Raw genomic sequence first — 23,854 nt, 5'->3', positions numbered from 1 at the left:
GCTGCTTGTAGGGGGAGCGCTGTAAAAATAGGCAGCGTGTTCTTGTAATTGCTGATAAAGACTTGCAGCTTCTTCTAGCTTGACAGCGGAGAGCATGCATGGGCTGAGCCTGTGCTGCTGGCTTACCCGGGGTGACACTTGTGTGCCAGAGCTGGCACGCTTGGATGCAGGTGGACTTGGCAGGGGAATCTGGGGAGGGCACCACTGTTGCACAGACTGCCCTTCCCCAAAGCACTCTTGCAGATGGAGCCAAGCACGTAGGACTTTCCCCAGCAGTGCAGCTTGCACTGATCTGGAATGGGAGCTGAGCTGTGATTGAGGGAAAGTGCTGTTTGCTGTAACCAGGTGCGTTAGGTAGGTGAGTAGTTAGGCAGGTTCTTTGCCCATTAATCTCCTCCTAGCTGCATGTCATATGCTGCCACTTGCTCTCCTGCTGGCAGATGAATCTGTGCTCCCCAATGAGATGGCGCTTGGCTGGGCCTCATGTGTGCTGCACACACCTGCAGCCCCTCCAAAATGTTCTATTTATGGAGGTGGCTCCAAGGATCAGAGGATGTCAGGGTGCCAAGGGCTGCTGGAACCATTTCCATTACGCCTCAGTGGATCGTCTCTTGTTGCTCAGGGCCTGCTTCTATTTTCACAAACAATTTGTATTTCCACATACACTGTTGCCTGGCCCCTCCTTGGAGCTGGCGATGAGCAGCTGTAAACAAGGTGGTTGGTACAAGCAGGGACTGGAGTTTGGTGCCTTGTTCCCAGCCTTCCTGGCTAAGTTTCCTTGCTTCTTCTGAGCTGTCCCCTCTTCCCTTCCTGGTGCTCCTGCTCATCGTGCATGCCATCGGAGGGTCTGCTAGCAGGCACATGTGGGAGCTGCCTGGGGCCATGTGAATATGTTACCAGTAACTGATCTACTCCAGCTTTAAATGCTGAGTATTTCTGGTTTGAGATCTCTTCGCAGGGAGGGTGGACAGGCTCTTCAGTGCATGTAGTTGTGGGGTCACTGCACTGTCTGTGTCCCTCCACCCCTCTTCGCCACAGCTGAGCTGTCTCTGAGGAGTGCTGACACAGGGAAACCACTACTACTTTGTCACTCTTCTCCCCCCCCCCCTCCTTGTTTTCCTGAGTTCAACCTCTCACCCACATCTGTTTCCTATGAATTTACCACTATGGAGAGCCCAAAAAGCCTGCATGCTGGGAGTGAAGCTGTGTGCCTGTGCCTGCCTGCCTCATGGAGATGCTGTCAGAAGTCAACATTTAAAATCATGAGGGGAAGATGGATAAAAAGACTGAGATGTCATGAAAACTGTGGAGAGCCTCCCAAGCTTGTCCAGGGCTGATTTCTAAGGATGTGACTTGGGAGCCTCAGGCTGGAGTGCTGCCCAGGGTGGCCTTTTGGGGATATCTCTGCTGCATGCTCAGGCTAGCTGTGTCTAACAGGGCAAGAGAAGGGGCAGATTAAGTTATCAGTCAGGGGCACACAGCAAAGGGAAGGAACAGCCATCGCTGCTCACAGGCGCTTTGAAACCATCTTGGTGAAGGTGTTGGTGAGAGCAGTGTGATTGGAGAGCACTCTGCATCACACACCTGGAGCGCTGGGAGGGAAAGGGGAAGGTTTGCCGGCAGCTCCTGAGCCTCAGATATCAGCATCTGAATTCCTGCTAATACCTGGCGCGTGGAAGGTGGAGTGTGACTTGTTTGCAATGGACACAAGGCTGGGCGGGTTGTTTTGGCCAGCTGGGAGAACCAGGGTGTGAAACCAGTAACTGTGGTGCTGAGGTTTGGGTAGAAGGGAGGGAGTTGCGAGACGGGGCTGTGTGATCTCCAGAGACACAGGGAGGGAGAGAGCAGCCGAGGGCATCTCTGCACAAGTAGTGAACATGAAGTCACTTGTACGTGAGGGATTCCCGCTGATTAACTAACCAACCAAGGCTCACTGGGAATCTCTAGTCTTACTCCATGCAGATGGTTTTGTAGGTGACTCCTCGCTCTTTTCCTCCTTTAATACTGAACTATGTCAGATCAATTATTAAATATGGGGACGAGCGTTTGATGCCGCTGGCTTGCGGCAGCAGTAAGAAAGCAAGTGCTTTGTCATACCAGCAAAGGTTACTTGTAAGGCTGATAAGCGTCGGGAGGAGGGGTGGAGTGCACTGGAGCTCGGGGTTAATGAAAGTCTGAAGGCACGCGTGCTTGCTTGAGGAGTTGTAAGCCACCTTGGGATAGGCTTGTAACAGGAGCAGGGTTAATATGAGGCAGTAAAACTGCTGCTGCGAAGAAAAAAGGAACTACTTTCTTTTTTAAACTGCCCTGTTTCTGCCTGCGTTACACAACGTGGGCTCTGTTCAGCATGGGAGTTTGCACGCCGAGTTCCTCATGGAAGGGCAAGAACAGAAAGCTGGAGCTATAATTGATCTCTATGGCCTAAACCCGCTTGGAAAGACTAGAATAATGCTAATTATGGGGGAGAAGTTAAAGATGCATCAGTCCGTTAATGAACGAGAAGGCAGGTGAGCTGCCAGCCCCCTGGGAACTGGGTAGTTAAATCCAGGAAGGATTTTTTTTCTGAGAGCCAGGGTAGTCAGGAAGCAGAGCGGCTGCTGCAAAGCCATCGCTCATCCTGATGCCCGCAGTGAGGGTAGGAAGCTTGACGTTTGAGCGGTCTGTTGCTCTGTGCCAGGCCTTGTCAGCGCAGTGTCTGGACCCAAAATAACTGATTTGGCTGCAGTTACCGCTTCCAGTTTAGTTAGGGAAAAGATCCGTGAGAACATGCCAGTTGTAGATTAGGAGGACCTTGTTTTTGTGTTCGTCCCTTCCGATTCTGCTGGGTTTAGTCCCTTGTAGTTCCCAGGGCCTTGCTGTATGCTTGTTCCTATAAATTAATGAATTTATGTCCTTCAGTTGTTACCCTGCTGCTGCTGGGGATACTTGTCCCCTGGGTGCTTGCGTACCCTTTTCCTGCTTCCAGGTGAGCTCGTGAGGTTTCCCTTGTCCTGTTCCTGCTCCTCTTTTCCTTTTCCATCCCTCACTGACTATAATACAAAACATGGTGTGGAGGGTGTATCCCTGGTGTGCTGTGGCTTTTCCCTTCCCTCCTTCCCGTGGCACTGCAAGCCCCATCTCTAACACGCTGCAGTGATGATCCTCTGTCGCCCTGTGCAGAGAACACCAGCAGCAGCCCTGAACACGTGAACAGCACAGCTGAGCTCCAGTGGCCTTCCTGCAACGCCCAGGACGAAATGCTGAACTTGGCCTTCACCATCGGGTCCTTCCTGCTCAGTGCCATCACGCTGCCCCTGGGGATTGTCATGGACAAGTACGGCCCTCGCAAGCTGCGGCTCCTGGGCAGGTTGGTGTCCTGGGCTCCCTGCGTGGGCTAAGGGGCGGATTCACGCCTTCTCTGGGGCAGATGCGTGCTGTTTGGGTGCTGTGCCTGTTGCAGGATCCCTGCAGCCTCGGGAACTGTACGAGGGATGGGGCTAGGAGCTGCTGGTCGTGCACAGGGCCCTGGAGCAGTGCTGGGATGATTTCGGCCAGCACAGTGAATTGCTCCATATGGGAAGAGCCTGGGACTCCATGTCCTCACTTCAGCTCTGTGCTCCCTGGCCAGACAGAGCCTGGAGGAAGAGCTGTGATTTGTGAGTCACAGAGGGCAGCTTTTTCCTTGAGCTGGGAGCTATGTCCTGAGAGGCGTAAACCCAAGATGTTATGTCATTGTTTGCAAGCTGGGGAGTTAACTTGGGGACAAACACATCCTGCATGCTTCTTCTAGGGCCCTTTCTGCTGTATGGTGTGTGTTACTTTCTGCCTCAAATAGCAAGGTCTTTAGCTGCTTCTGTCACAGCATATGGGGATTAGTGACGTCTCGGGCACAGGGGACCCAGAACTGCTGAATTTAATGCACTTGAACTGTACCAGAAACCAAATTTCCAGGGCAGAGTGGGGAAAACCAGGGCAGGTCTCTGACTCAGACCCTACCATAGACGAGCAGGTAAAGGCTGTGGATGCTGTGACCACAGCTGGGTCTTGGGACAAAGGCTCCTGCTGTCTGTGGTCACCTCGAGGTGAGGGCTGGCAAGGCCCTGTGCTGGAAAACCAGTCGGGAATTCGGGTCCAGCAAAAGCTGTGTTAGTACTGGGAGGAAAGCTTGCTGTCTCAGCCCTTGTGCAAAGCTTTTCTGTAATATTTGGGTATTTCCATAGATTTTTCTTTCCAAATCACTGGCTTCCCTCCCTCTTACAGAAATTACTCTGTGCTTGCTTAACGAGGTCCTGAGGAGGTAGAAGTGTATGTGATTTTTGCTGCATGGAAGGATTTCTCTAAAACTCGTGTTTTGGTTCCCTTTCAGTGCCTGCTTTGCTGTGTCCTGTGTGCTGATCGCGTATGGTGCCAGTAACCCAGACTGTAAGTAGGCATTTCTCTGCTGAACTCAGAGGGTTTGGGGGCTGTGGCTTAGGTTTATTTTTGGGGAAGCAGACAAGTGCGCATGTCCTTGCGTGCTCAGACTGTCACATCTGCAGTGCTGCTGGCCTGTGGGAGCTGAGTAGTTCTGGGGAGGGCTGGTGTTTCACAACCCTATGTGGAGAGCAGGGCGAGGGCCAAGTGTCTGAGATAGAGCCAGGTCTGTCAGCTTTGCGTTTGGGCAGGGCCAGGTCCTGTAAAAGTGCAATTCCAAACAAGTTCATGGCTTTTTCAGAGCTGGGAAATAGGCCATAGCACACAATGTGTAATTGGCTTTCTCACCAGGGATAGTTGGAGCTTGCTTCTGGAGACCAGGTAGTGAGATGACACTTTGAATCTAGTTCGTTCAAGCAAATCTTCCTTTTAAGACCCACTTGGACAAGCTTCATGAGCAACTCTGTTCATTAAACCAAAGAAACCCTTCCATTCTGGAGAGAGATGATCCCATCCTGAATGCTGCCTGGAGGAGAGCCTCCTCATCTGTGTGGCTGGGGAAGATGGGTGCTGGGTCAGGAGCAGCGTGGCATGTCCTGAGGGTGTTGATCTATTGAGGCTTTCATGTGTCATGACCAGCCTTCAGGGCTCTGTCTCCTTTCCCTCTCCACCCCAGTAGAAACTAAGGGCGTGTTTTTGTTGTTGCAGCTCTGTCTGTGCTGATATTCATTGCACTGGCTCTGAATGGCTTTGGTGGGATGTGCATGACCTTCACATCGCTTACGGTAAGTGAAGAGTTATTTACCTGACTCTCTTTCATTCCTTACTATGGCTCCGTGAGCTGGGCTAGCAGGGAAGAACAAAGTGGAGCTTTTGCCTATGGCTTGAATAGCACATGTTTTTGTTTAGTACAAAGGATCGGTCCTTCTTTCACCTGAAAGGCTGAGTACTAGGTGGCTATTCTAAGTTTGGTGGTTTTTTTTTTCCCCCTAGTTCTTTTTTTTTTCTTTTACTTTTTGTAACTACTGCTTGCATCTCAGGTGAAGGTGAGGGGCAGAAAAAAAGGTGTTTTTGTCTAGGACTCAAACTGTCATATGCGTGTACATGCAGTGCTCAGCTCCCTGGTACAGGGCATGTGTTTCCCTGGATTTAGCACCTACATACCACAGGAAGAATCAGCTGGGCAGAGACCCTTGCAGCTGGGTATGACCAGCTTTCTGCAGGCGCAGTTTGCATTCCTCACCAGGACAATGGTTGTACTTGGGCACAAAAGCTTTTGCTCTCAGAAGGGTGAGAGTCCCTTCCAGGGGCTGTATCGCAAGTGTTGGTCATCAGCTGTCAGCTGGATCTGTACATTTTGGGGTTCTTTTTGCCTGGAGACAGAAGCAATATCATCCTCCTAGTATCTGCTTTATTTTCTACCTCATTACCCTGATCCTTGTCCGTGTGGGTGAAACAGGACTGAGAGGAAAGAATCCCAGAAAATGGTCTGGGAAGCACTACTGTTTCTTGAGCTGTGGCTGAATGCTTTTAGATGGACTGTATCACCTTGAACTTGCTGTTGAGGTAAAACTTTGTTACCGTTACCTCTAATTTAACAAGGCTCAGACACTGGCTGAACAAGGCTCAGACACTGACTGAACTCCTGAGACCTAAATTTGGCAGAGGCTGGGTTTACAGATCAGTGTGTACTGTGATGCTGGTGCTTTCCAAGCTTTCAAAACTCTGCAGATGTCAGTCCCTTTCTTCGTATGTAGTGTTCTTCATGGAAGCCTTGGCTTTGGTCCCAAAGAACTATGGGGCAAATGTCATCCTGCAGTGTTTCAAATCAAATCAGGGAGGAGAAGAGCGCATCTGTGCAAGAGAAGATTCCCGTCCTACCGCCAGCATTGGCTAGTGTCTCTCTGGGTGGTTATTAAGGGGTCACAGATTATTTTAGAGCCACTGGTGATGATAGGAGGGAGGGCAAGGATAGGGCAGAAATACATTGGTTTTGCTGTACTGTGGCCTTTTGCTCCAGAAGTAAGCAAAGCCACTTATTAGAGCCCTCATTAGTGAGCCAGTTCTGCAGCACTAAGGAACTACAGCAGCAGGAAAAAGGTCAAATCTTCCAAGAGATCCAAGACTCGAGGAGGTCTGAAGCAAGTGGCGGTGCTGTGAGTTCACTCGGGGAGGTCTCAGGTGAGCTCATCCCCTCCAGACAGCAGCGTGTTTTGTGAAGAGCTGAGGTGGCTCCAGGCCTGACTTCTCAAACCCAGATTCTGATGCAGCTGCTTCTGCCTCCCTGCAGAGCCACACCGGCATTTCGGTACCTGCAGCATGTGATTAAAAATAGTCTAAAGTGGGAGGGAAGCACTTCCTCGCCGCGCAACGTAGCTGTGGTGGTGGCTGTTAAAAGCAGGTGTATTTTGCTCACTGGTAGTGTACTATTTTGCCCCTGCATGGTTGTGCCTGCAAGCTGGGGTTGCTCCCAGTTGGTGTCAAGAGCCATCTTTTGCGGTGACATGGCGATGTCTGGTTGGTCCCTTCCACCTGGCAGGGTGTGTGGCAAGGGAGGGACTAGGGGATGACAGGCCCATGGCTTTGGGCTGCAGTGATGTGGCTTGCAGGCACTCTGCTCTGCATTGTACCTGGGGGAGGCTGAAGCAAACGCTGAAAGGGGAGACTCGAAGACCTTTTTAAGGACGTTCGTTACACAGAGGCAGTGAGCGCTAATCAGCTTGTGGTGCCAAGTGAGCTTGTTCTGGCTGACACAGGTGCCGGCTGCCAAGCATGCACGTGCACGCACAAGTCACAGCAAGGTGACTTCCTTCTCCTGCCAGCAGCAAGTGACCTGACGCGCTCCAGGAAATGGGTCAAACCCACTGGTGCATGAGCTGGTCCTCTGCCACCCCAGGCGGGTTACGCTTGCTGCTTCGTAGCAGGGTGGCTGCAAAGGGAGCCCCTGTGGTGTGTGGGGCCGGGATGCTCCCTGGGTGCTGCGGCTTGTGGGGCTTCATTGGGTGTTGGAACCTCCTGGGACACCTGGGCACGGAGTGGTCTGGTGGGAGGGCAGGAGACTGGGCTCCTCAGTGCTGGTGCAAGGGATAAACAGGATCTCTGGGGATTACAGCTTGGGACAGTACTCCATGAAGATTTGCCTCTTGGGTTTAAAGCCTTTTTCAGTAACAAGTCCCCAGGGTACCACGAAAGCGCATGGCAAGCTGCGGAGCCAAAGCAAGCTGCTGTTGCTGGGCGCCTTGTGTGGCTGTGGGGGGGGGGAGCGAGCAAGCGGCGCCGTTCCCAGTTCTGGGAACAAGGTCAAAGCGTGCCTGTTGTTCAAATGCAGAGGGGAGATTTCTGCCTTGTGACTTGGTCTTGGCCAATGTAAGTGAAGATTTGAAATGGAAACAGATCTGTGTTGGTGGCTCTGACAGCAACACGGGAATCTGGCGCTGGTTCTGCTCCGAAGCTATTTCACGCTAAGAAATAAACATGTGTGATAAATTACCACAAAGAGCCTTTTATAGATTGTTTTCTGTCCTGTTTTCCTTTCAAAGAATTACAGCTGCTTCGCTTTTATTTTCTGCTACAAACAGCGCCCTTTAATCAGAGCTGGGGGGAGGTGTGCACCCCTTTAGGGAATCTTCTCTGCTTGGAAATATTAGGAAAACTTAGGGCTGTGTGATCTTTTGTTTGTTGGAGAATGGGAACAGGAATTTCCATATGCTTTGGACAAAGCAGGCAGTTTGAGGCTTTCCTGGAGAACATATTTTTAGTGTCTGTACGGCTTCCAAATATACCCCTGATAGGGAAAACAAAGTTCAGCTTGAACAAAAATACCATTCTCCAGTAGCCTAGTTCTCAATCCCTTGACTTTTTCCACTGTTGTTTCAAACAGTCCTTGCAACAGGAGGGAAACAGGGTTTGGTAATACTGCTGTGGTATCTTTTGTGGTAGCTTTTTTTTATAAGGATTGTCTCCAGGAAAAAGCTGAAAAATTACTTTTTAAAAAAAAAAATCAAAGGTTTTAACTCACTATAGGGCAGATGAGAAAATAATCAGCAAGAGGAAATTATTTTATCAGTTTAGGATTCCATGCCTATAATAAGGGACTCCAGGGAAAGCCAGTTATGGTATGGCAAAACTAAGTCGGTATCTTTCAGACAGGGCATCAAGTTAATGATACACTGAGTATTATCGACCTTTAAACAGAAGGCGCAAGAGCGGCTGTCACTGCAGGCCTTGCAGAACTGGGGCTGTCGTAGCAGAATGGGCTGGGGTTAGTGGGGGAGTTCCTCTGCCCTGCAGGGATAAGATCAGAACCAGGATCTCTGGAGGCAGAAAACCAGAGCTTGCTTGCTCTGTGGCTTGGGTTTTTTTCCTCTTTGGTTCATGTTTTCCAGTGCTTGCTGCTATAAAGACAACATAAAAAGTGGCTTAGTAAATACTGGGTGTTATTTTAGTAGCTGGTCTTCAGATGAGACCTGCAGAGGCACTGCCAGCGCTGGCACTCGCAGCCTAAGAGGCTGTCGGGGTCTGGACTGCTCTTCCCTCTGCCCCTCCAGGTAGTCTCAGATTTCTTTTTCCTCCCAAGTACTCAGTGTTTGCAGTTTCTGCTTTGATTGGGTTGTATAAGACCTTAAATCTCTTGTGTTCAATTTCTTTAACCTATCTGCTTGTTTGGTGCCAAATAGGATTTTAGGATATCTCCAGGCTTTCTAGGACTTCTGTCCCCATCGAGGCAGAAGCAGGCTTGGCTTTTCCTGGACATGACGGCTCACTTTCAGGCCTGCCCTGTCTCCAGTAGCCCTCCCAGCAGGAGGAGCTGGGAGCTGCTTGTCTGCTGTATGAAAAAAGGCTTTTTGTGCTCCCTGGGGAAAAACAGCCCGAGCCAAGAAGCAGCTGTGTTTGCGGAGCTCTTGCCCTGCTCCGAGCTCCCCAGCAGGAGCAGCTGTTTGTTGTAATTTCTGGAGATTATTTCAGGTTTGGGGTATTTGAGATTAAATTAAATGCCTGGTGACAGTGACTAGCCTTTTTTGCAACCTGCGGATACTGTATTCCGCAGATGCTTTTTTTTTTTTTTCTGGGGTGTGTATTTAGGCCACTGCTTCCAAGGAGATTTTTTTTTTTTTTGTGCCTGGTAACAAACCTTGGGATCCTTTGCCGTTTCCTGTCTGCAGCTCCTGAAAGCAGCCTGTTGGCAGCTCTCCCGCATGCAGGGCTGTGGGCATGGGTGTGGGGATCCTCGCCGCAGAGGAGCGCAGCGTTTTCTGCCTCTGCTCAGTGCGTCTGCTCAGGGTTCACCAGCAGCATCGGGCTCGGCACATCACTGCTGCTGTTCCCGGCTGGGGTTATCTGAGGACCTGGAGACTGCACTGCATAGGAAGCTCTGCAGTGAGACAGAGGGATGATAAACAGCCAGATGGATCCTGGAGTGTTCCTGCACAGGAATACTCGTGTTGTAAACACGCTGGTCCTGCCATGACACAAGCCAGATTTGCTTGCCTTATATGCTACTCCTGGAAAAGATGGATTTGTTTTCCAGCAGTGAAAGGGGAATGTGATGACAGCGTTTGCTTGCTCAGGCTCGGGTCTAATATTCTCTTCTGAATCATTTTGTTCAGCAGCATGTTTAAACAGATAAAATGTGGGTTCTGCTTTCAGTCCTGGAAGACAACTGCAGTGTCCTGCTTTGCGGCCCGCTGAGGCTGATGTGGTAGTGATGCCCAAGTGAATTTGGGGGAGTAAGTGACCCAGAAAAGAAGGTAGGATGGAAATCTGCCTGCCTGCGGCAGAATCTCTGCCCGCTGACCAGTTTCAGGAGCTGCTGGCTGAGCTGTCTGCAGCCTGCAACGTCAAATCTTCTCCCTGTAACTTCCAGTTTGCACACCACCGTTAGTCAGGGATGGAAACTTGTTCACTTCTGGTTGTTTAGAAAAACAGCAAGTTCCTCCTTTCCCAGGAGAGTGGGAAGGTCTCGCAAGTCTTTCTGCCTGTTCTGCTCTGCATTTGGGTCCTGAGTAGAAGCAGGAGTTGGAGAGCAGCCTGGGAGTGCTTTTGCTGTTGAGGTGGCAGAAGCGGCTGCTGTGAGTTGCTTCTCGCTCTGAGAGCTTTGCTTTCCCAACGGATCCTTGCAGAAGCAGCCTGGTCGGCTCTGAGCAATGCAGTTGCACCTGACAGGAGCCCAGGCAGTGAAGCAGGGTGGGTGGCAGGAATAGCACTGTGAGGTGCAGTTGCCCACTCCTTGCTGGGGAGTTCAGCATCACTGTGGCTGCACTGGGCAATGTAGCGTTTGTGACTTGCCTTACTGAGCCCAGCTCCCAGCCCGTGTGCATGGGCACCTGAGCTGTCCAGCTGATGGAGAAATAACCAGCTGTAGCCCCTCTTGCAGAGTCTCCTTTCATAGGAGGAGCCAGGGACCTAGCTGGAAATGGAAATGCAACAGTTGCTCCTTGTTGTAACAGAAACTTCTGGTCCCCTACTCAGATTTGGGTGCTGACCCAAGGTGCATAAACCAACCTGGCAGTTCAGGGTGTTGCAGGGTGTGTTAAAGACTGTGCAGCAACAGCCCACAACTAACAACTCTGACTGACAAGAGGGTGATATGTAGAGAACTTAGGCACACAATTTTTTGGAGAGGAAAAGCAGTGGTGGCTACAGGCTTGGGGTAAGAAACTCTTAAAGGACAAGGGCTGAAGCAAGCACTCCTGTGCTAAAGGTAACCGGTGTGAAGTCTGTCAGTCTGGAAAGAAGCATCTTCATTAAGCACATAAATCTTGGATTGTAGATGATCCCTGGCACTGGAGACACCCCTACAACCTGCTGAGCAATATCCTGAAGAGCTAAGTTGTTCTTGAGTAAAACTGGCTGTTTCAGATTCTGGCATCCAGAAGTCTTAATCCTAAATGCCAGATCTGTCTGCCGTTAACTTTGTCTTCTCAAGAAAGTCTCCTTCCCTCCTCTTCCCTTCTCTTGGTAGCAGCCTGTTTCATCCAGTCTTTTTTTTTTTTTTTTTCCCCAGCTGCCCAACATGTTTGGTGACCTTCGTTCCACGTTCATTGCTCTGATGATTGGCTCCTATGCTTCCTCTGCTGTGACTTTTCCAGGAATCAAGGTGAGGCCGTGGGATCATGATTCAATGACTGGTGGTGTTGTTCTGGAGTCTTGCACCATTCAGCATTAATGTGGCAAGAAAGAGGGACTGTTTGTTAAAGCACTCTGAGATGTGCCTCTGCAAGATTCAGTTCCTGTCTCTGTTAAATTCTTCTCAAGTGACTGCCTCAAGAACTCAACAAATACTGCAAAGAGAACAGTCTGTTCATCAACAGACAGTAAAACTTTCCAGGTGTTAAGTAAAAGTGAGTAACTGAAGATCTTTCCTGACGAAAGGTTGCTCCTTTTAACTCTAAGGAGTATATATATGTATTTTTAATACATGTGTATCTGTAATCTGTGTGGTTGGCTCTGAACGCAGTTCAGAGCTAGCAAACAGCACTGAAGGGACAGCAGAGATGGTCACTTGGGCTGCCTTTAGATCGCTAGTGGCTCTGAGCCAGAGATATTGCACTGCAGGTAGCATAAGGGGAGTCTGGTAAAGGTAAAGCAGCCTCAAGTGTGCAGGAAGGTTCCTGCTGCCTTTCCAAGGAGAAGGTCCTGGCTGAAAACATCTGATGGCAGCAGGGCTGCATGTGCTGCAGCTGGACAGCCTGTTGTTGTTGCTATAGCTGCTGTTCAAGATGTGCATGTGCTTTTTCCAAGCCTGCATGTCACAGAACTGTTCTGAGTTAAACCCATTTAAATTCAGCATGTTTTTCTTTCCCACAGCTTCCTTTCAGACCTCATTGAAAGAACATTGAAGTATCTGTCTGCGCTTATAGCCAATACCATATTCCCTGTGTTTTCCAGGTTATATATGACTTAGGGGTCTCCTTCATCCTTATTCTGCTTGTCTGGGCAAGCTGTGCAGGACTAGTTTTCCTCAACTGCTTCTTCAACTGGCCACTGGAGCCTTTCCCAGGACCAGAAGATATGGACTATTCGTAAGTGTCCTCTAGAGTGGCCTTGAGGGCTAATCCTGTTCTTAATCCTCTAGGATGTGCTGGCATGGCTAATTTAGAGTGGACAGGGAACTCCCCTACATGTTCTCCATCGCTGCCATTCCTTCTTAGGTTGAGGATTTGTGTGCCATTACTGTTATGTCTTGACTGGTGAATATCTGTAGAAAGTTGAACTTTCCAAAGTGTAGGAATTATAAAGGAAAATGATCTGTCATAAGTCTTTCTATATTGACCTGTGCCAAGCTGGCCCAGGAGAAGTATCTCTGTGCTCTGGATCCAGACCATTTGTGGGTTTGTAGGTGGAAACTAGTGCCTTGGATCCATATGTCTGATTCCTGCAGCTTTGCTGCCTTTAATTTCCCCTCCCTGTTGCAGCTCTCATGTTCTTTACTGCCCAACAGGGTGAAAATAAAGTTCAGCTGGCTGGGATTTGACCACAAAATCACTGGGAAGCAGTTTTACAAGCAAGTAACGACTGTGGGGCGCCGTCTCAGTGTGGGGAGCTCCATGAAGGGCCCCAAGGAGCCGACAGCCTTGCAAGAGAACAACAAGCTCTGTCTGTCTACGGTGGACCTAGAAGTGAAGTGCCAGCCTGACAATGCAGGTTGGTTCCATGAGTGCCCCAGGGATGCTCATGCTGGCACGAGGCTCTCGGCCTCTCTGCTCTACTTCAGACCTGTTTATGAGATAGCAATGCATGATCTGTGTGTTGCCAGGGCCACATGCCAGCCACCATTATTTAAATACAAGTTCAGTTATATAAGGAATCCTGTCCTTGTATATGTGCCTAAATACACCATGTTGTTGCCAGCAGTGGGGCCAACAGCATGAATAACTGGAATGGCTGTGGGAGGATGGTGCAGTTGTCGTGGCTGGCTCTTAAGTAGATTGTTGCTGTCATGACCAAGCCTTCCTTAGGCCGGGGTATGGCCAAAGCAAATGCTTTGAAGTTGTTTTTGCTCTAATACAGAGATTTAGGTGAGTCTCCTACCTGCTCCCTTGCAGGTCAGTCATCTATAGCTGTTTGTCATGGAAGTTTGTAAGGCACCAGTTAGTTGCTAACTGTGAACTCCTTAGAGCTGCTGCTGGCACACAGTGTTGGAATGACAAGCTAGGAGAAGACCTGCTAACCTGGAGGTCAAAGCCTCTCCTGAAATTGTATGTGTTTATATAGGTATGTCGCCTTCTTCAGTGACTCTGTTACTCCTTCTGCAGCTACTCCCTCCTTCATGAAGAGTGTCTTCAGTCCCATCTTGTTGCTCAGCCTTATCACCATGTGTGTCACTCAGCTGCGGCTCATCTTCTACATGGGAGCCATGAATACCATCCTTGAGTTTCTGTCTGGAGACAGCGATCAAGGTAGGGTAACCTGAAATCTGTTTCTTGGGAACTGGGACCTGACCCAGACTTGGTCCTTGCAAGAGGCCAATGAGCCTGATTACTCAGCAGATAGGCTGTGTACGGCAATTCGTGGTGTCAGAGGGCGGCTGACAGCTGCTGCTGGGGGCTAGTGGAGGGCTGGACCTGGCCCAGGGCAGAGGGGCAGCGAGGTAGACACTTGAATGTCAAGCTAATTTTCGCCCAGTGTGTGTTAAATACACTTCCCTGTTATTTCCCCAGATGGGTTGTTGAAAGTAGCCTCTCAGGATGGACTGTGATAATCTTTTTTTTTTTAATTGGAAAACCTATTTCATCAGGTATTTGCTCTGCTTATCCTAAACAAGCACAAAGTACAGAGCAGCTGACGCCTGTGACTAATGGTTGGACTAGGTGTCTCAGCACAGCAGCCGGGGGTGGAGAAGTGAAGTCATAGCTGTTTTGTGCAGCCTGGTGCGTGCTGGGGAGGCTCGGGGGTGCTCACTCTGCTGGACTCGCCTGTATTTATAGCTCTGGTTCAGTACGTGGAGCAAACAGGAAAGAATATGTGAGTTTACTGTTGTTGAAAATACCCAAGATTGCAAAACAAGTCTTAGCCCCTTTTTTTTTTTTCCTTTTGTAGTAAGATCCAGTTTGAACTTGTTAAATCTGGATTGCATGAAGCTGATAAATCAAGAGGCACTCCTCTGAAAACAGGAGTGAGCTCTGGGGGAGGGAAGGAAACTCAGGAAACTCCAAGTGCCCTGGCATTCCCTGAATTGCTTTTTCTTGAGCCTTTGACAGCCTGCAGCATTCGGCTCTTTATCTCCTGGCTCGAGCCAGTTTAGACATTGAACAGTAAACAGGACAAACTTCACACTGCCTACCTTTCCCAACACAGCTCAGTTTTCTGCTTACCTTGTCACTCTTTCACACTGACTTTTCTTCCTTTTTACACTGGCTTGCTCTAGTTACTTTTCTTTCACTTTTTCCTCCCCTTCCCTCCTTGGTATTTTAGAATTAGTATTAACTACATATGCTGCCAATTCTGTTTAAATCAATCTTATAAAGAGGGATTGTGCCCCTTGGGTGGATTGTGTTTTCTTTCTGTGCCACCTTTGAGATTTCTTCCCTTTTCCCCTTCCTTCCCGTGAACGTAGCCCTGGCTCGCAGTGCAGTCCATGTCTTGGTGTTTCCATGGCATCAGCAAAACAGTGGTATTGTCTAGTCGCAGCAGTGTCGGGCTGCAAGCGCAGTTCCAAGATGAGTGTGGCTCTCTAGAAATGTAATCTGTGTGGATCAGGAGGGGATGGGACACTGCAGTTGTTGAACATGGTTTGTTTAGACAGTTCCCTTCACCTGCAACTGCTCTCAGTGGGGGAAGATGAGAGTTGAGTCAATCCTGCAAGTGTCATGGCCAAAGAAAACTTAAATATTCCTGGGAGCAGAGCGGGAGAGAAGGATGTGGGGAATATCCTTCAGATAAGGAGTAAAGTCTTTGAGTTGCCATGAGGCACTATGTCCTTGGAAGTCCTGCTTGCTGTGCAGATGAACACTTGGAGGCCTTGGGTAGGATCAGGGTGGGCTGGAAAACTTGGCTGTATGAGGTGATTGCTCAGGATAGCTCTGAAGGGGAGACCCGCACAGCAGCGGATTTAAGGAGCTGTGCCCATGTGTGCCCCCTTGTCTGTTTGCTCTGTCCAGGCTTCTACTTCTGCCATGTTTTAAGATGATAGATAAAATGAGAAGGCCCTGTTTTGTCGCAGCTACTGTCTCCTTCTCTTTTTTTTTGCTGACCCCATAAATTTTATTCCCTGCTTCAAGTTGGCTTCTGCGGTTGGTGTTTAGAGCCCAAGATTAAGTGTTCAGAATAGCATGAAGAGGCAAAACATGACATCATGACTTGCTTCTTATCCTCTATTAAAAAATAACCAGACAACAGCAAATCAGCTTCAGGAGCATTTGTAGAGGGTGACGGCACCTGTCCCTCTTGGCTACAGCAGTTGCTATAACGAGATGGGATGTGGAGCCATGCAGGGCTTGCATTGCGGAGGTAACGGGGGCATGAATGTGAGTTTGGAGGCTGGAGTTGGAAGTTCCTCTTAATCCCTTGCCAGCAACTGGAGCCAGGAAAGTATCATCAGGTGCCTGGGCACTGCGAGGCAGCTCTGCTGGGGTTTGCCACAACTGTAGAGGACAGAAAGGCTTGTTGGAAACTTCTTTCCATTACCAAGTTGACTTTCATGTAAGTCCTGGCTGTACTGCTTTGGCTAGACCTTGAGATGCATTGGGAGGGACAAACTAAAATTCTCTTTGGCTGTATTTTGCTTACAGTGCTGTGACTTCTAAGCACTCTGTGCTGAGATGGGCAGTTTCAGAATTACATCCTTATTTCAGAGATGTGGTGCACCGTGACTCACCAGCCCTTCTGTAGGATGCCTACAGATCCCTCATGTGGGCTGCAGAGAGGAAGTGGAAAAACGTTGGGGTGGGGAACTGTTCAGTAACAGGAGGGGACAGTTTCTTTCAAGTCTGCTGGCATCAGCTTTCCCCTAGCAAGCCATGTAGATGCTTCTCCCATCTTTAACACATAGAATTTTCATCAGTTTGGGGTTTTTAATGGTTGCTTTCAGATGCTGTGTGTGTTTTGCTGTTTATCTCCCTTGCCCCTGCCTCCAAACTTGTCTATTCTGCACTAAATGGTTTAGTCCTCACCTTCCCAGTCTGGCTTGTGCTTGCTAGAGCTTCCCAGCTGGGAAAGATGCAGCTGGAGCTCCCAGCAAGGCAGCAGAGGAGGTGACTAAGGCAGGGTTAGCTGTGCAGGATATATTGCTTCCAAGAACTTTCCTGGTTGGTCCTGGCTGGGATAAACCTGGCTGGCATTAAGCAGGTGCTGGGTCCCGTTCCTGGAGCCCTCCCTGCTGTTGGGCTGATGCTGCTCAGAGAATACTAGTGCTGGACCAGAATGGCTGAAGTAAGTGTGCCCGCTATGTCCGCTCTAACGGCATGCCTCTGGGGGCTGACTGAAGTGGGGCTTTGGTGTCACAGCTCCTTCAGCCCTGCCTGCTAGCCTGTGAGCGTATGGGGTCTGGGCTCTTCACAAGAGGTGATCAACTGGGAGCGACAACTTCTGTCACCTTTTTCCTGTTGCTTGTACAGTACCACTTGGGCTGACAACTTCTGAAATTGTTTTTTTTTCTTGCAGTGGCTCTCTACACTTCCATTTTTGGGGTATTGCAACTACTGTGCCTGCTGACAGCGCCCGTGATCGGGTACATCATGGACTGGCGACTGAAAGAATGTGATGATGGCTCAGAAGAGAACGAGGAGAACAACGCCGAGCAGTGCGTAGTGTGCGCCACACGGGACATGCAGCCACGTAGCGGGCCCCCTCTGCTCTGCCCAAATTGTTTTGTGATGAAAGACTGAAAAGGATATTGGTTCTTCAGTGTAGAAAGCAAGCTCGAAGGAAGACTTGATAATTGCAGAGGAAAAGACCAAACTCTTCCATGTCCACTAAGATCAGTCAAGAAGAGCAAATCTAAATGGTAGCAGGGGAGGCTCAGACTTCTCTTCTAGCCTAATCGTAAGAGTAACGGCACTGAAATAACTGCCCAGAGGTTCCTCAGCTTCCACTGATGGAGATCCCACCACCCCCTTATGCAGACCACTAGCCAAACTGGTTTAGATAGCGATGATGTGATACGTGGAGAATCTTGCTGTGAGTTCCAGTAGCTGCTGAAAGTGCTCTTTGTAACCTAAGTTTTGCTGTCCTTCCAGAAGTGACAAGAAAAAGAAAAAACGTGATCGTCAGATCCAGAAAATCACCAATGCCACCAATGCCTTTGCATTCACAAATGTCCTGCTGGTCGGATTTGGAATCACCTGTCTTATTCCTAATCTACCGTTGCAGGTGAATAGGTCAAATGGATGGGTGTGCTGGAGGGGCTGGCAGTGGGGCCCCTGACAAAAACGACAGGCAGGACAGTGCCAGGAGATCCTGTGAGCCAGCAGAACCAGCTGGTGGCAGGAGGGCTTTCTGGTACTGCGCTGGGGAACCCCAGTTTTACAGCTGAAACAAGTCAGACCACGCAGTTTACATCTCTTGAGAGAACCTAAAGAAAGAGCTATAGTTAAAATGTCAGGGTTGATCTACAATTTATTCCAACTTAGAAGTTTCTACAGCTGAGCTCTAACAACAAATGTTTCCTCCTGAGGTCCTCTCAGCAGTACCTGTGCGTTTAACCTGGGCTTGGTTTAAGCTGACAGTAAAGTTGCTGTCAAAAGCAAGACACTGATCCACACAGCAGGTTATTTCTGCATCAAATGCTGTGCCCAATGGTACCCGTGGGATCATAAACCTGTTAAAATATTTATTTTGTGGCACCACCTGTTTCTGGAAGAAGACTTTAATGATTTTTATGCTATACTTAAACATGCCTTGATGACGTAGGCAAACGGATATAGATTGCTCATACTTGCATATTGTCCACAATAACTTGTGGAAAATTAACTAAATTGGCCGCAAGCGCAATGAAAAAGCACTGTGACCCTGGCCACAGGTTGCTGGGGACACGTCCTTGCTGCCGTGCCATCTACAGATGAAAGGTCTTGTGTGTGGTTAACCTCAGGGCACATCGTGTTCGCCTTTGCAAAGGAAGGAAAAGCAGTGCCTTCGGAGAGGAGGACAAATTTGTGTCCTTGTGCTGCTCTGTTGGGTTTTGGTTCTGGGTTCCTCGAGCTCACCTCCATACAAGAAAAGAGAGTGGCTTTCAGGAATGGCTGTATGTTGGGGTCTGGCACACCCAGGTGGTGTCTAAGATGTGCCATTTTTCTGCTTCTCTTTCCAGATTCTTTCCTTCATTTTGCACACAATCGTGAGAGGATTCATCCACTCGGCTGTGGGAGGCCTGTATGCAGCTGTGTAAGTCTCTGCTTACCTGCAGTATGTGGCTGGCCAGATAAACTGGTTTGGGATGATAATCTGCACAGATGAGAGGGAGCAGGAAGTGAAGTCTTCATGGTCAGAGGGGGGAAAATGATGCAACTTGTTTTCTCAGTGATCATTGGATATGCCAGTAGCTGGACTTAGTCCTAGCTGATGCTTTCCTTGTTTAGAAACAGCTAGCCCCTTTGGCATAGCTGCTGCAGTGAGACAGGCACAGCTATGTACGAGCCTCAGGTGAGACGAGGCTATCAACACTGAGGTTACAGAGTAAAAACTCAAGGCTTTTTTTGTCTTATAATGAGTTAGCTATGTGCATGTGTCCAGGTAAAACATTAACGTAATTGAGTACATTGCTACTGGTCTGCTCTGAAATTACACCGGTAAAGCATTGCTGAAGGTGCCATTAGTGATGCCTGCTCCTTTTCTCGGGACAGATCATCCACCCTGTTTCCAAGTTATCACAACTATCAGTAGCTGAACCTAAATACTCTCTTCCTTATTAAGCAATGGGTTTTGTTTTGAAAACAGATCTGCCCCTCTGCCCTGGGCCGTTTTACAGAGGAACAGAACGAGGCTGTTATTTTTCAGAGAATCAGAGTCATTGAGGTGGGAAGGGACCTCTTGAGACCATCCAGTCCAACCCTCATGCTCAAGCAATGTCAGCTAGAGCAGGTTGCCCAGGACTGCATCCACTTGGGTTTTGAATATCTCCACGGACAGAGATTCCACAGCCACCTCCTGCCAAAGCTTTTGGTCGCAGTGTCTTGGGAGTCCAGACTAGAAAAGGCTCTGCTTCAAAAACATGTAAACTCTTGGTTCCCTGGCAGCTAGAGGCAAAAGATTTTTGTCTTAGGCAAAGTAGATGCCTATTGCTGTACATACCAGCTTGCTTGTAAACTAATCCTGTTTGACCGTTGCAAGTCTCTGGAACTTCCTGGAGTGAGGTATTTTTGCTTTGGATGTGACTTTGAATTTTTGAAGGTTTTGATGCACTTCATTCTTTCCAAACTTAGTTTAATCTGACCCTTTTTAAACTCTGCTCAGGCATGGAAAGAGAATTATATTAGACTGTTCCTGAGATCTACTGTAACATTAGTATGTCATATTCAGCACTTTCCAATCAACAGTATTTAGTGTGACCTAGGATCAGACTTGCCCTCTAAAAAGGAAAACACATACTAACCTGTTGTGCAGGTTTCACTCGCTCCTAAAGGGAGCAGATTGTTACGAGCAGATGAAAACAATTGCTCAGCCGCATACACTGTCATCTGGATAAAGAGGCCTTGTTTTTAACTTGTAAATATCAACACTCTTCTCCCTTTGCAATGGGAACAGCACTTGTAGGAGCACTTCCACCTTCCCACGGTACAGCTGCAAAACAAGTGCTGGGTCTGCTACTAAAGTTGGAGCTCAGGATGAGCATAGGCTGGAGCCTTGTCGCCAGCTGCATTCTGCTCTCAAGAGCACTGTGCATGCTGTCGGGTATAATGAAACGCTCTGTAAAAAGAGGTAGGTAGAGATAAATGGAGGAGAAGAGAAGTTTTTCGTGTTACGCCTATCTGGGGACTGTCCTCTGGTCACTTGGGAATGTAAACTGATCTGGGTGATGCGAACAGTCAAGGTGATGTATAATGTTGTTGCTTTCTCTGTTGACAGATACCCCTCTACTCAGTTTGGCAGCTTGACAGGGTTGCAGTCGTTGATCAGCGCCCTTTTTGCCCTTCTGCAGCAGCCTCTTTTTATGGCACTGACGGGACCTTTGGAAGGAGACCCTCTCTGGGCAAGTTCTTCTCTGTTACTGTGAAGGCTTGGTGGTTGAGATGATTTTAGTTAGTTCTTTGGGGGGGGAAAAAAAAGGACTCTTGTGCACAAACCAAGGTTAAAAACAGCTGGAGCTTTACAGCTCCCTCAGCCTGCTGTTACCTTGGTGCTGTCCAGGTGACCCTCCCCTGTGTGAGTAATGATTCGGGGGGGGAAAGCCATTAACCCTTATGCCAGTGCATGGAAAAGGAGGAGGGGAGAAGGCTGCACAAGTGCTTTCTGCTAACAGTTTGTGTGGCGAGTCAGAATCTGTCAGGTAAAAGTGAATCTGTGTGGACTTCAAAATGCAGTAGTAATGCTGCGTTCCTTTGAGAGCGATTAGCTCCAACCACAGTAAATTTCTGGTTTGCCAATGCCAGTGTCTGAAAAGCAAAGTGGCTGTTGAGGGTAGGGCTAATGGGGTGTCTTGATGAGCATCTGTCTGGGCAGCTCATTGAAATCTTGATATGGGTGGTCCTGGGGAAGAGTCCTGGTCTCTAGGCTACATGTGCCAACCCCAGCAACCTGTGGCTTTTCAGTCAGCAAACTGGGTGTAAAAACTGAAGTTTAAACAGCCCTCACTGTTCTGTGGAACAAGACTCCTGCAGCCACGATCCACAGCAACAAATTCTTGCAGCAGTTAGCTTACACACACGGTCTCTGGGCACAGGAGTGTAAATATAAATACAGTGGAGGCCAATACACTGAGCAGGGCGTCTCCTGGTTTGCCTGCGGCTGAATGACATGGGCTGGGTTCTGACACTTTGGCATGCGTGACTGGGTGGCTGTCTTCCTAGCCTGCTTAATTCTGTTTTGTCTTCTTGCAGGTGAACGTTGGCTTGCTTGGTGTGAGCCTCCTGGGTTTCTGCCTCCCGATCTACCTGGTCTGCTACAGACGCAGGCTAGAGAGAGAAAAGCAGCAGAAAATGGATGATGCCAAACTCTTCTTCAAAATCAACGGCACTCCCAATGAAGAAGCCTTTGTTTAAGCTGGTGCTTCAGATACAACCTCCCCTGTACAGGTTCCGACCACATCCGTGGGTTCTACCTGTGGTGTAAGACAGGCGTTTTCCCTCCGGGCTCTGCTGGTCTTTGCTCCTCACTGGAGTGAGGGCTGGACATCATGACTGAGCTTCCCTGAGATATATGTCAGGAGGAGACTTCCCACTCCTTACTCCAGAACACAAGATGCTTTTTTTATAAAGGCCACACAGATATTGTGTCTTAAATTATCCCCCGATCACGCTCTCCAGCTGCAGAGTCTCGGCATAGGAAATTGGGGAGAGAAGGAATAGAGGGATGGAGGAAAAGGGAAAAAAGACCATAATTTGACTTTGCAAACGTAACATGCTGAAGTCTGTTTTCTCCCCCTCTGCCCCCAACCTTGGCTGACGTTGTCTCGGATGCAAGCTGCACTCTCCTCCCTTCCTGAGGCTTTCTGCTCGATATGTAGCTGGACCCAGTGGTTTTACTGTCTATCCAGACATACCCCAAACTGTTTCTGAGACAGGGAAGGGGATTTTATTCCTACACAGCTTCAGTGTATTGCTAAATGTTGGCTGCTAGCACTGACAGCTCCCAAGTGTTTTATTACTGCAAATGACACAGACTGAGCAATGGATCTGCCTTCCACACTGAAATGAAGAGCCTAGTGGACTGCTTTGTCCTAGACCAAGCCTTCGGAGGCCTGGAATTCCTCCTCTTCCCAGCCCTCAAACCACCTATGTGTGTTTTAAACTGTCTGCAGTCCTGGAACCTTTAAGATAGGAAATGGATCTTGTTTACCGATGAAGTGCTTTGAGACTTGTTGCCTTTTGACTCTTCTTCCCTCCGACATGAGCCTGGGAAGGGAGCAGCAGTGTGTATTCAGTAAAGTGGAGAAGCGTCTCGAAGCTGAGTGCTGGGGCTCCCAATACCTTGGTGTGCACGTGTCGTGAGCTGACCTGCTGTTGAAAAGAATCACTCACACTCCTTTGTGTCTGGTAACTGGATCCTGTGGACATACGGCAGGGCGATGCGGTGATGTAATTCTTCCTCTAGCCATAGTTTATTTACGTTGTTCTGATAATAGCCCCCACGCTGCTGAATACCAGGTTACTGTGACTGACCAAAAAGCTGCTGGTTTGGCTGTATTAAGAGCCTTCTACGATGTCGATGCTCTGTCTGGACAGAGTGTGTACGGTGAAGCTGACGTGCAGAGCAGTATGTGTGGGTAAAGGTGCTCCAGGCCTGTTACCATGGAGGGAATATAAAGGGAATTCTTAACCTACTTACTTTTATAGAGGGACTTGTAAGTCTTGTCTAAAGCTGACTTTTCTGCCCTTAACCTTCTTGTTGAGTTTGGTAGCTCAGCTTCTAGCCTTGTGACTAGTGTTAGCCACTGCACCATTTGGACCTGCTCGGAGCAGGACTGTGCAGCGTTGAGGACACGGCCGGTGTGCATGCAGCAGCACGTGTGCTGGGCTGGGCTATGGCCGCGGGAAGGTTGGGGGCAGACATAAACCAGTTATGAAGATGTAGTGGTGGTGCTTTCTGAACTGCAAACTTCTCCGTTACTGCAAAGCCTGGCAAGGGGGTTAGTCATTCGACTTACTTCTCTGGTTGGAAAAGTACAAGACTGGATCACTGCCCCATCAGCTCTAAGCTGGGGATTAGGAACAACAGTGCACTCGGACCTTCCTCTGAGAAACTACATGGAAACTGGGTGTTAAGTCCTTTGCTAATGGTTTGAACATGCAGATGCTCAGCCCAGCCAGACCTTCACCTTCCCGAAATAGCGAGCTTGGTGACCTCGCACAGAGCCTGGGCAGGAGGGCTGGAAGCCCTGTGAAGTCCCTCTCTGCTCAGTGGGGCAGCAGCGCCATCTCCAGTCCCTGCTGCCAGCCAGCCTCCTGTGGGCAGGTCAGCTGCTCCTCCACTCCATGGTACCTTTGTCTTCAGTCTCGTTTGGAAATGACTCGCCACTTGAGTATTTTACACATTTGTGGATTTTTTTTTTTTAACGTGTTGCCTTTATTAAATGTGTTTGTTCCGAGACAGCCTTATCACCCGCTGTCAACACTTCACTCCTCTAGAACTTGTGTCTTTTGTTGGCCTCCAGCTTTGGTGATGACTCAGTGACCTTTTTCTCTTTCGTGTTGAGCAATAACTAAGGAGCAGGGTTTTGATTTGTTTTCCTGTTCACCTGGCATTCTCTCAAGTACCTGTTCAGAGACCCACCAGCAGTAGTACAGCTTGCCTAGATTTCCAGAGGGCTTTCTGCAGATTTCTGCATTTCATACTACTACATTTACTACTAAATATTTTGAGAAGATCCCTA

General features: G+C 48.9%; 1 protein-coding gene across 3 annotated transcripts in view; it reads left to right on the top strand.

Annotated features, from left to right (window-relative positions):
- The window catches only part of SLC43A2 (solute carrier family 43 (amino acid system L transporter), member 2), a 25,848-nt gene extending 4,124 nt beyond the window's left edge, over nucleotides 1-21,724 (top strand). Inside the window, exons 3-15 of one of the 3 annotated variants that reach the window (XM_010156327.1) lie at nucleotides 1,184-1,197; nucleotides 3,210-3,346; nucleotides 4,346-4,401; nucleotides 5,101-5,177; nucleotides 11,396-11,488; nucleotides 12,280-12,413; nucleotides 12,833-13,035; nucleotides 13,647-13,790; nucleotides 16,993-17,131; nucleotides 17,568-17,700; nucleotides 18,638-18,711; nucleotides 20,392-20,515; nucleotides 21,363-21,724. In XM_010156327.1, the coding sequence (XP_010154629.1) occupies nucleotides 1,184-1,197; nucleotides 3,210-3,346; nucleotides 4,346-4,401; nucleotides 5,101-5,177; nucleotides 11,396-11,488; nucleotides 12,280-12,413; nucleotides 12,833-13,035; nucleotides 13,647-13,790; nucleotides 16,993-17,131; nucleotides 17,568-17,700; nucleotides 18,638-18,711; nucleotides 20,392-20,515; nucleotides 21,363-21,524 (1,490 nt within the window). In that variant the 3' untranslated portion in view covers nucleotides 21,525-21,724. Of the gene's footprint in view, nucleotides 1-1,183; nucleotides 1,198-3,159; nucleotides 3,347-4,345; nucleotides 4,402-5,100; nucleotides 5,178-11,395; nucleotides 11,489-12,279; nucleotides 12,414-12,832; nucleotides 13,036-13,646; nucleotides 13,791-16,992; nucleotides 17,132-17,567; nucleotides 17,701-18,637; nucleotides 18,712-20,391; nucleotides 20,516-21,362 lie in introns of all 3 variants that reach the window. The other 2 variants (XM_010156326.1, XM_010156325.1) reach the window with 2 other exon arrangements.
- The last annotated feature ends 2,130 nt before the right edge of the window (nucleotides 21,725-23,854 follow it).

The sequence above is a fragment of the Eurypyga helias genome, unplaced genomic scaffold (genome assembly GCF_000690775.1).
Source record: "Eurypyga helias isolate BGI_N326 unplaced genomic scaffold, ASM69077v1 scaffold30247, whole genome shotgun sequence".
Classification (NCBI taxonomy): domain Eukaryota; kingdom Metazoa; phylum Chordata; class Aves; order Eurypygiformes; family Eurypygidae; genus Eurypyga; species Eurypyga helias.
The sequence above is the reverse complement of the archived record's forward strand: the minus strand, read 5'-3'. Positions and strand labels throughout refer to the sequence as shown.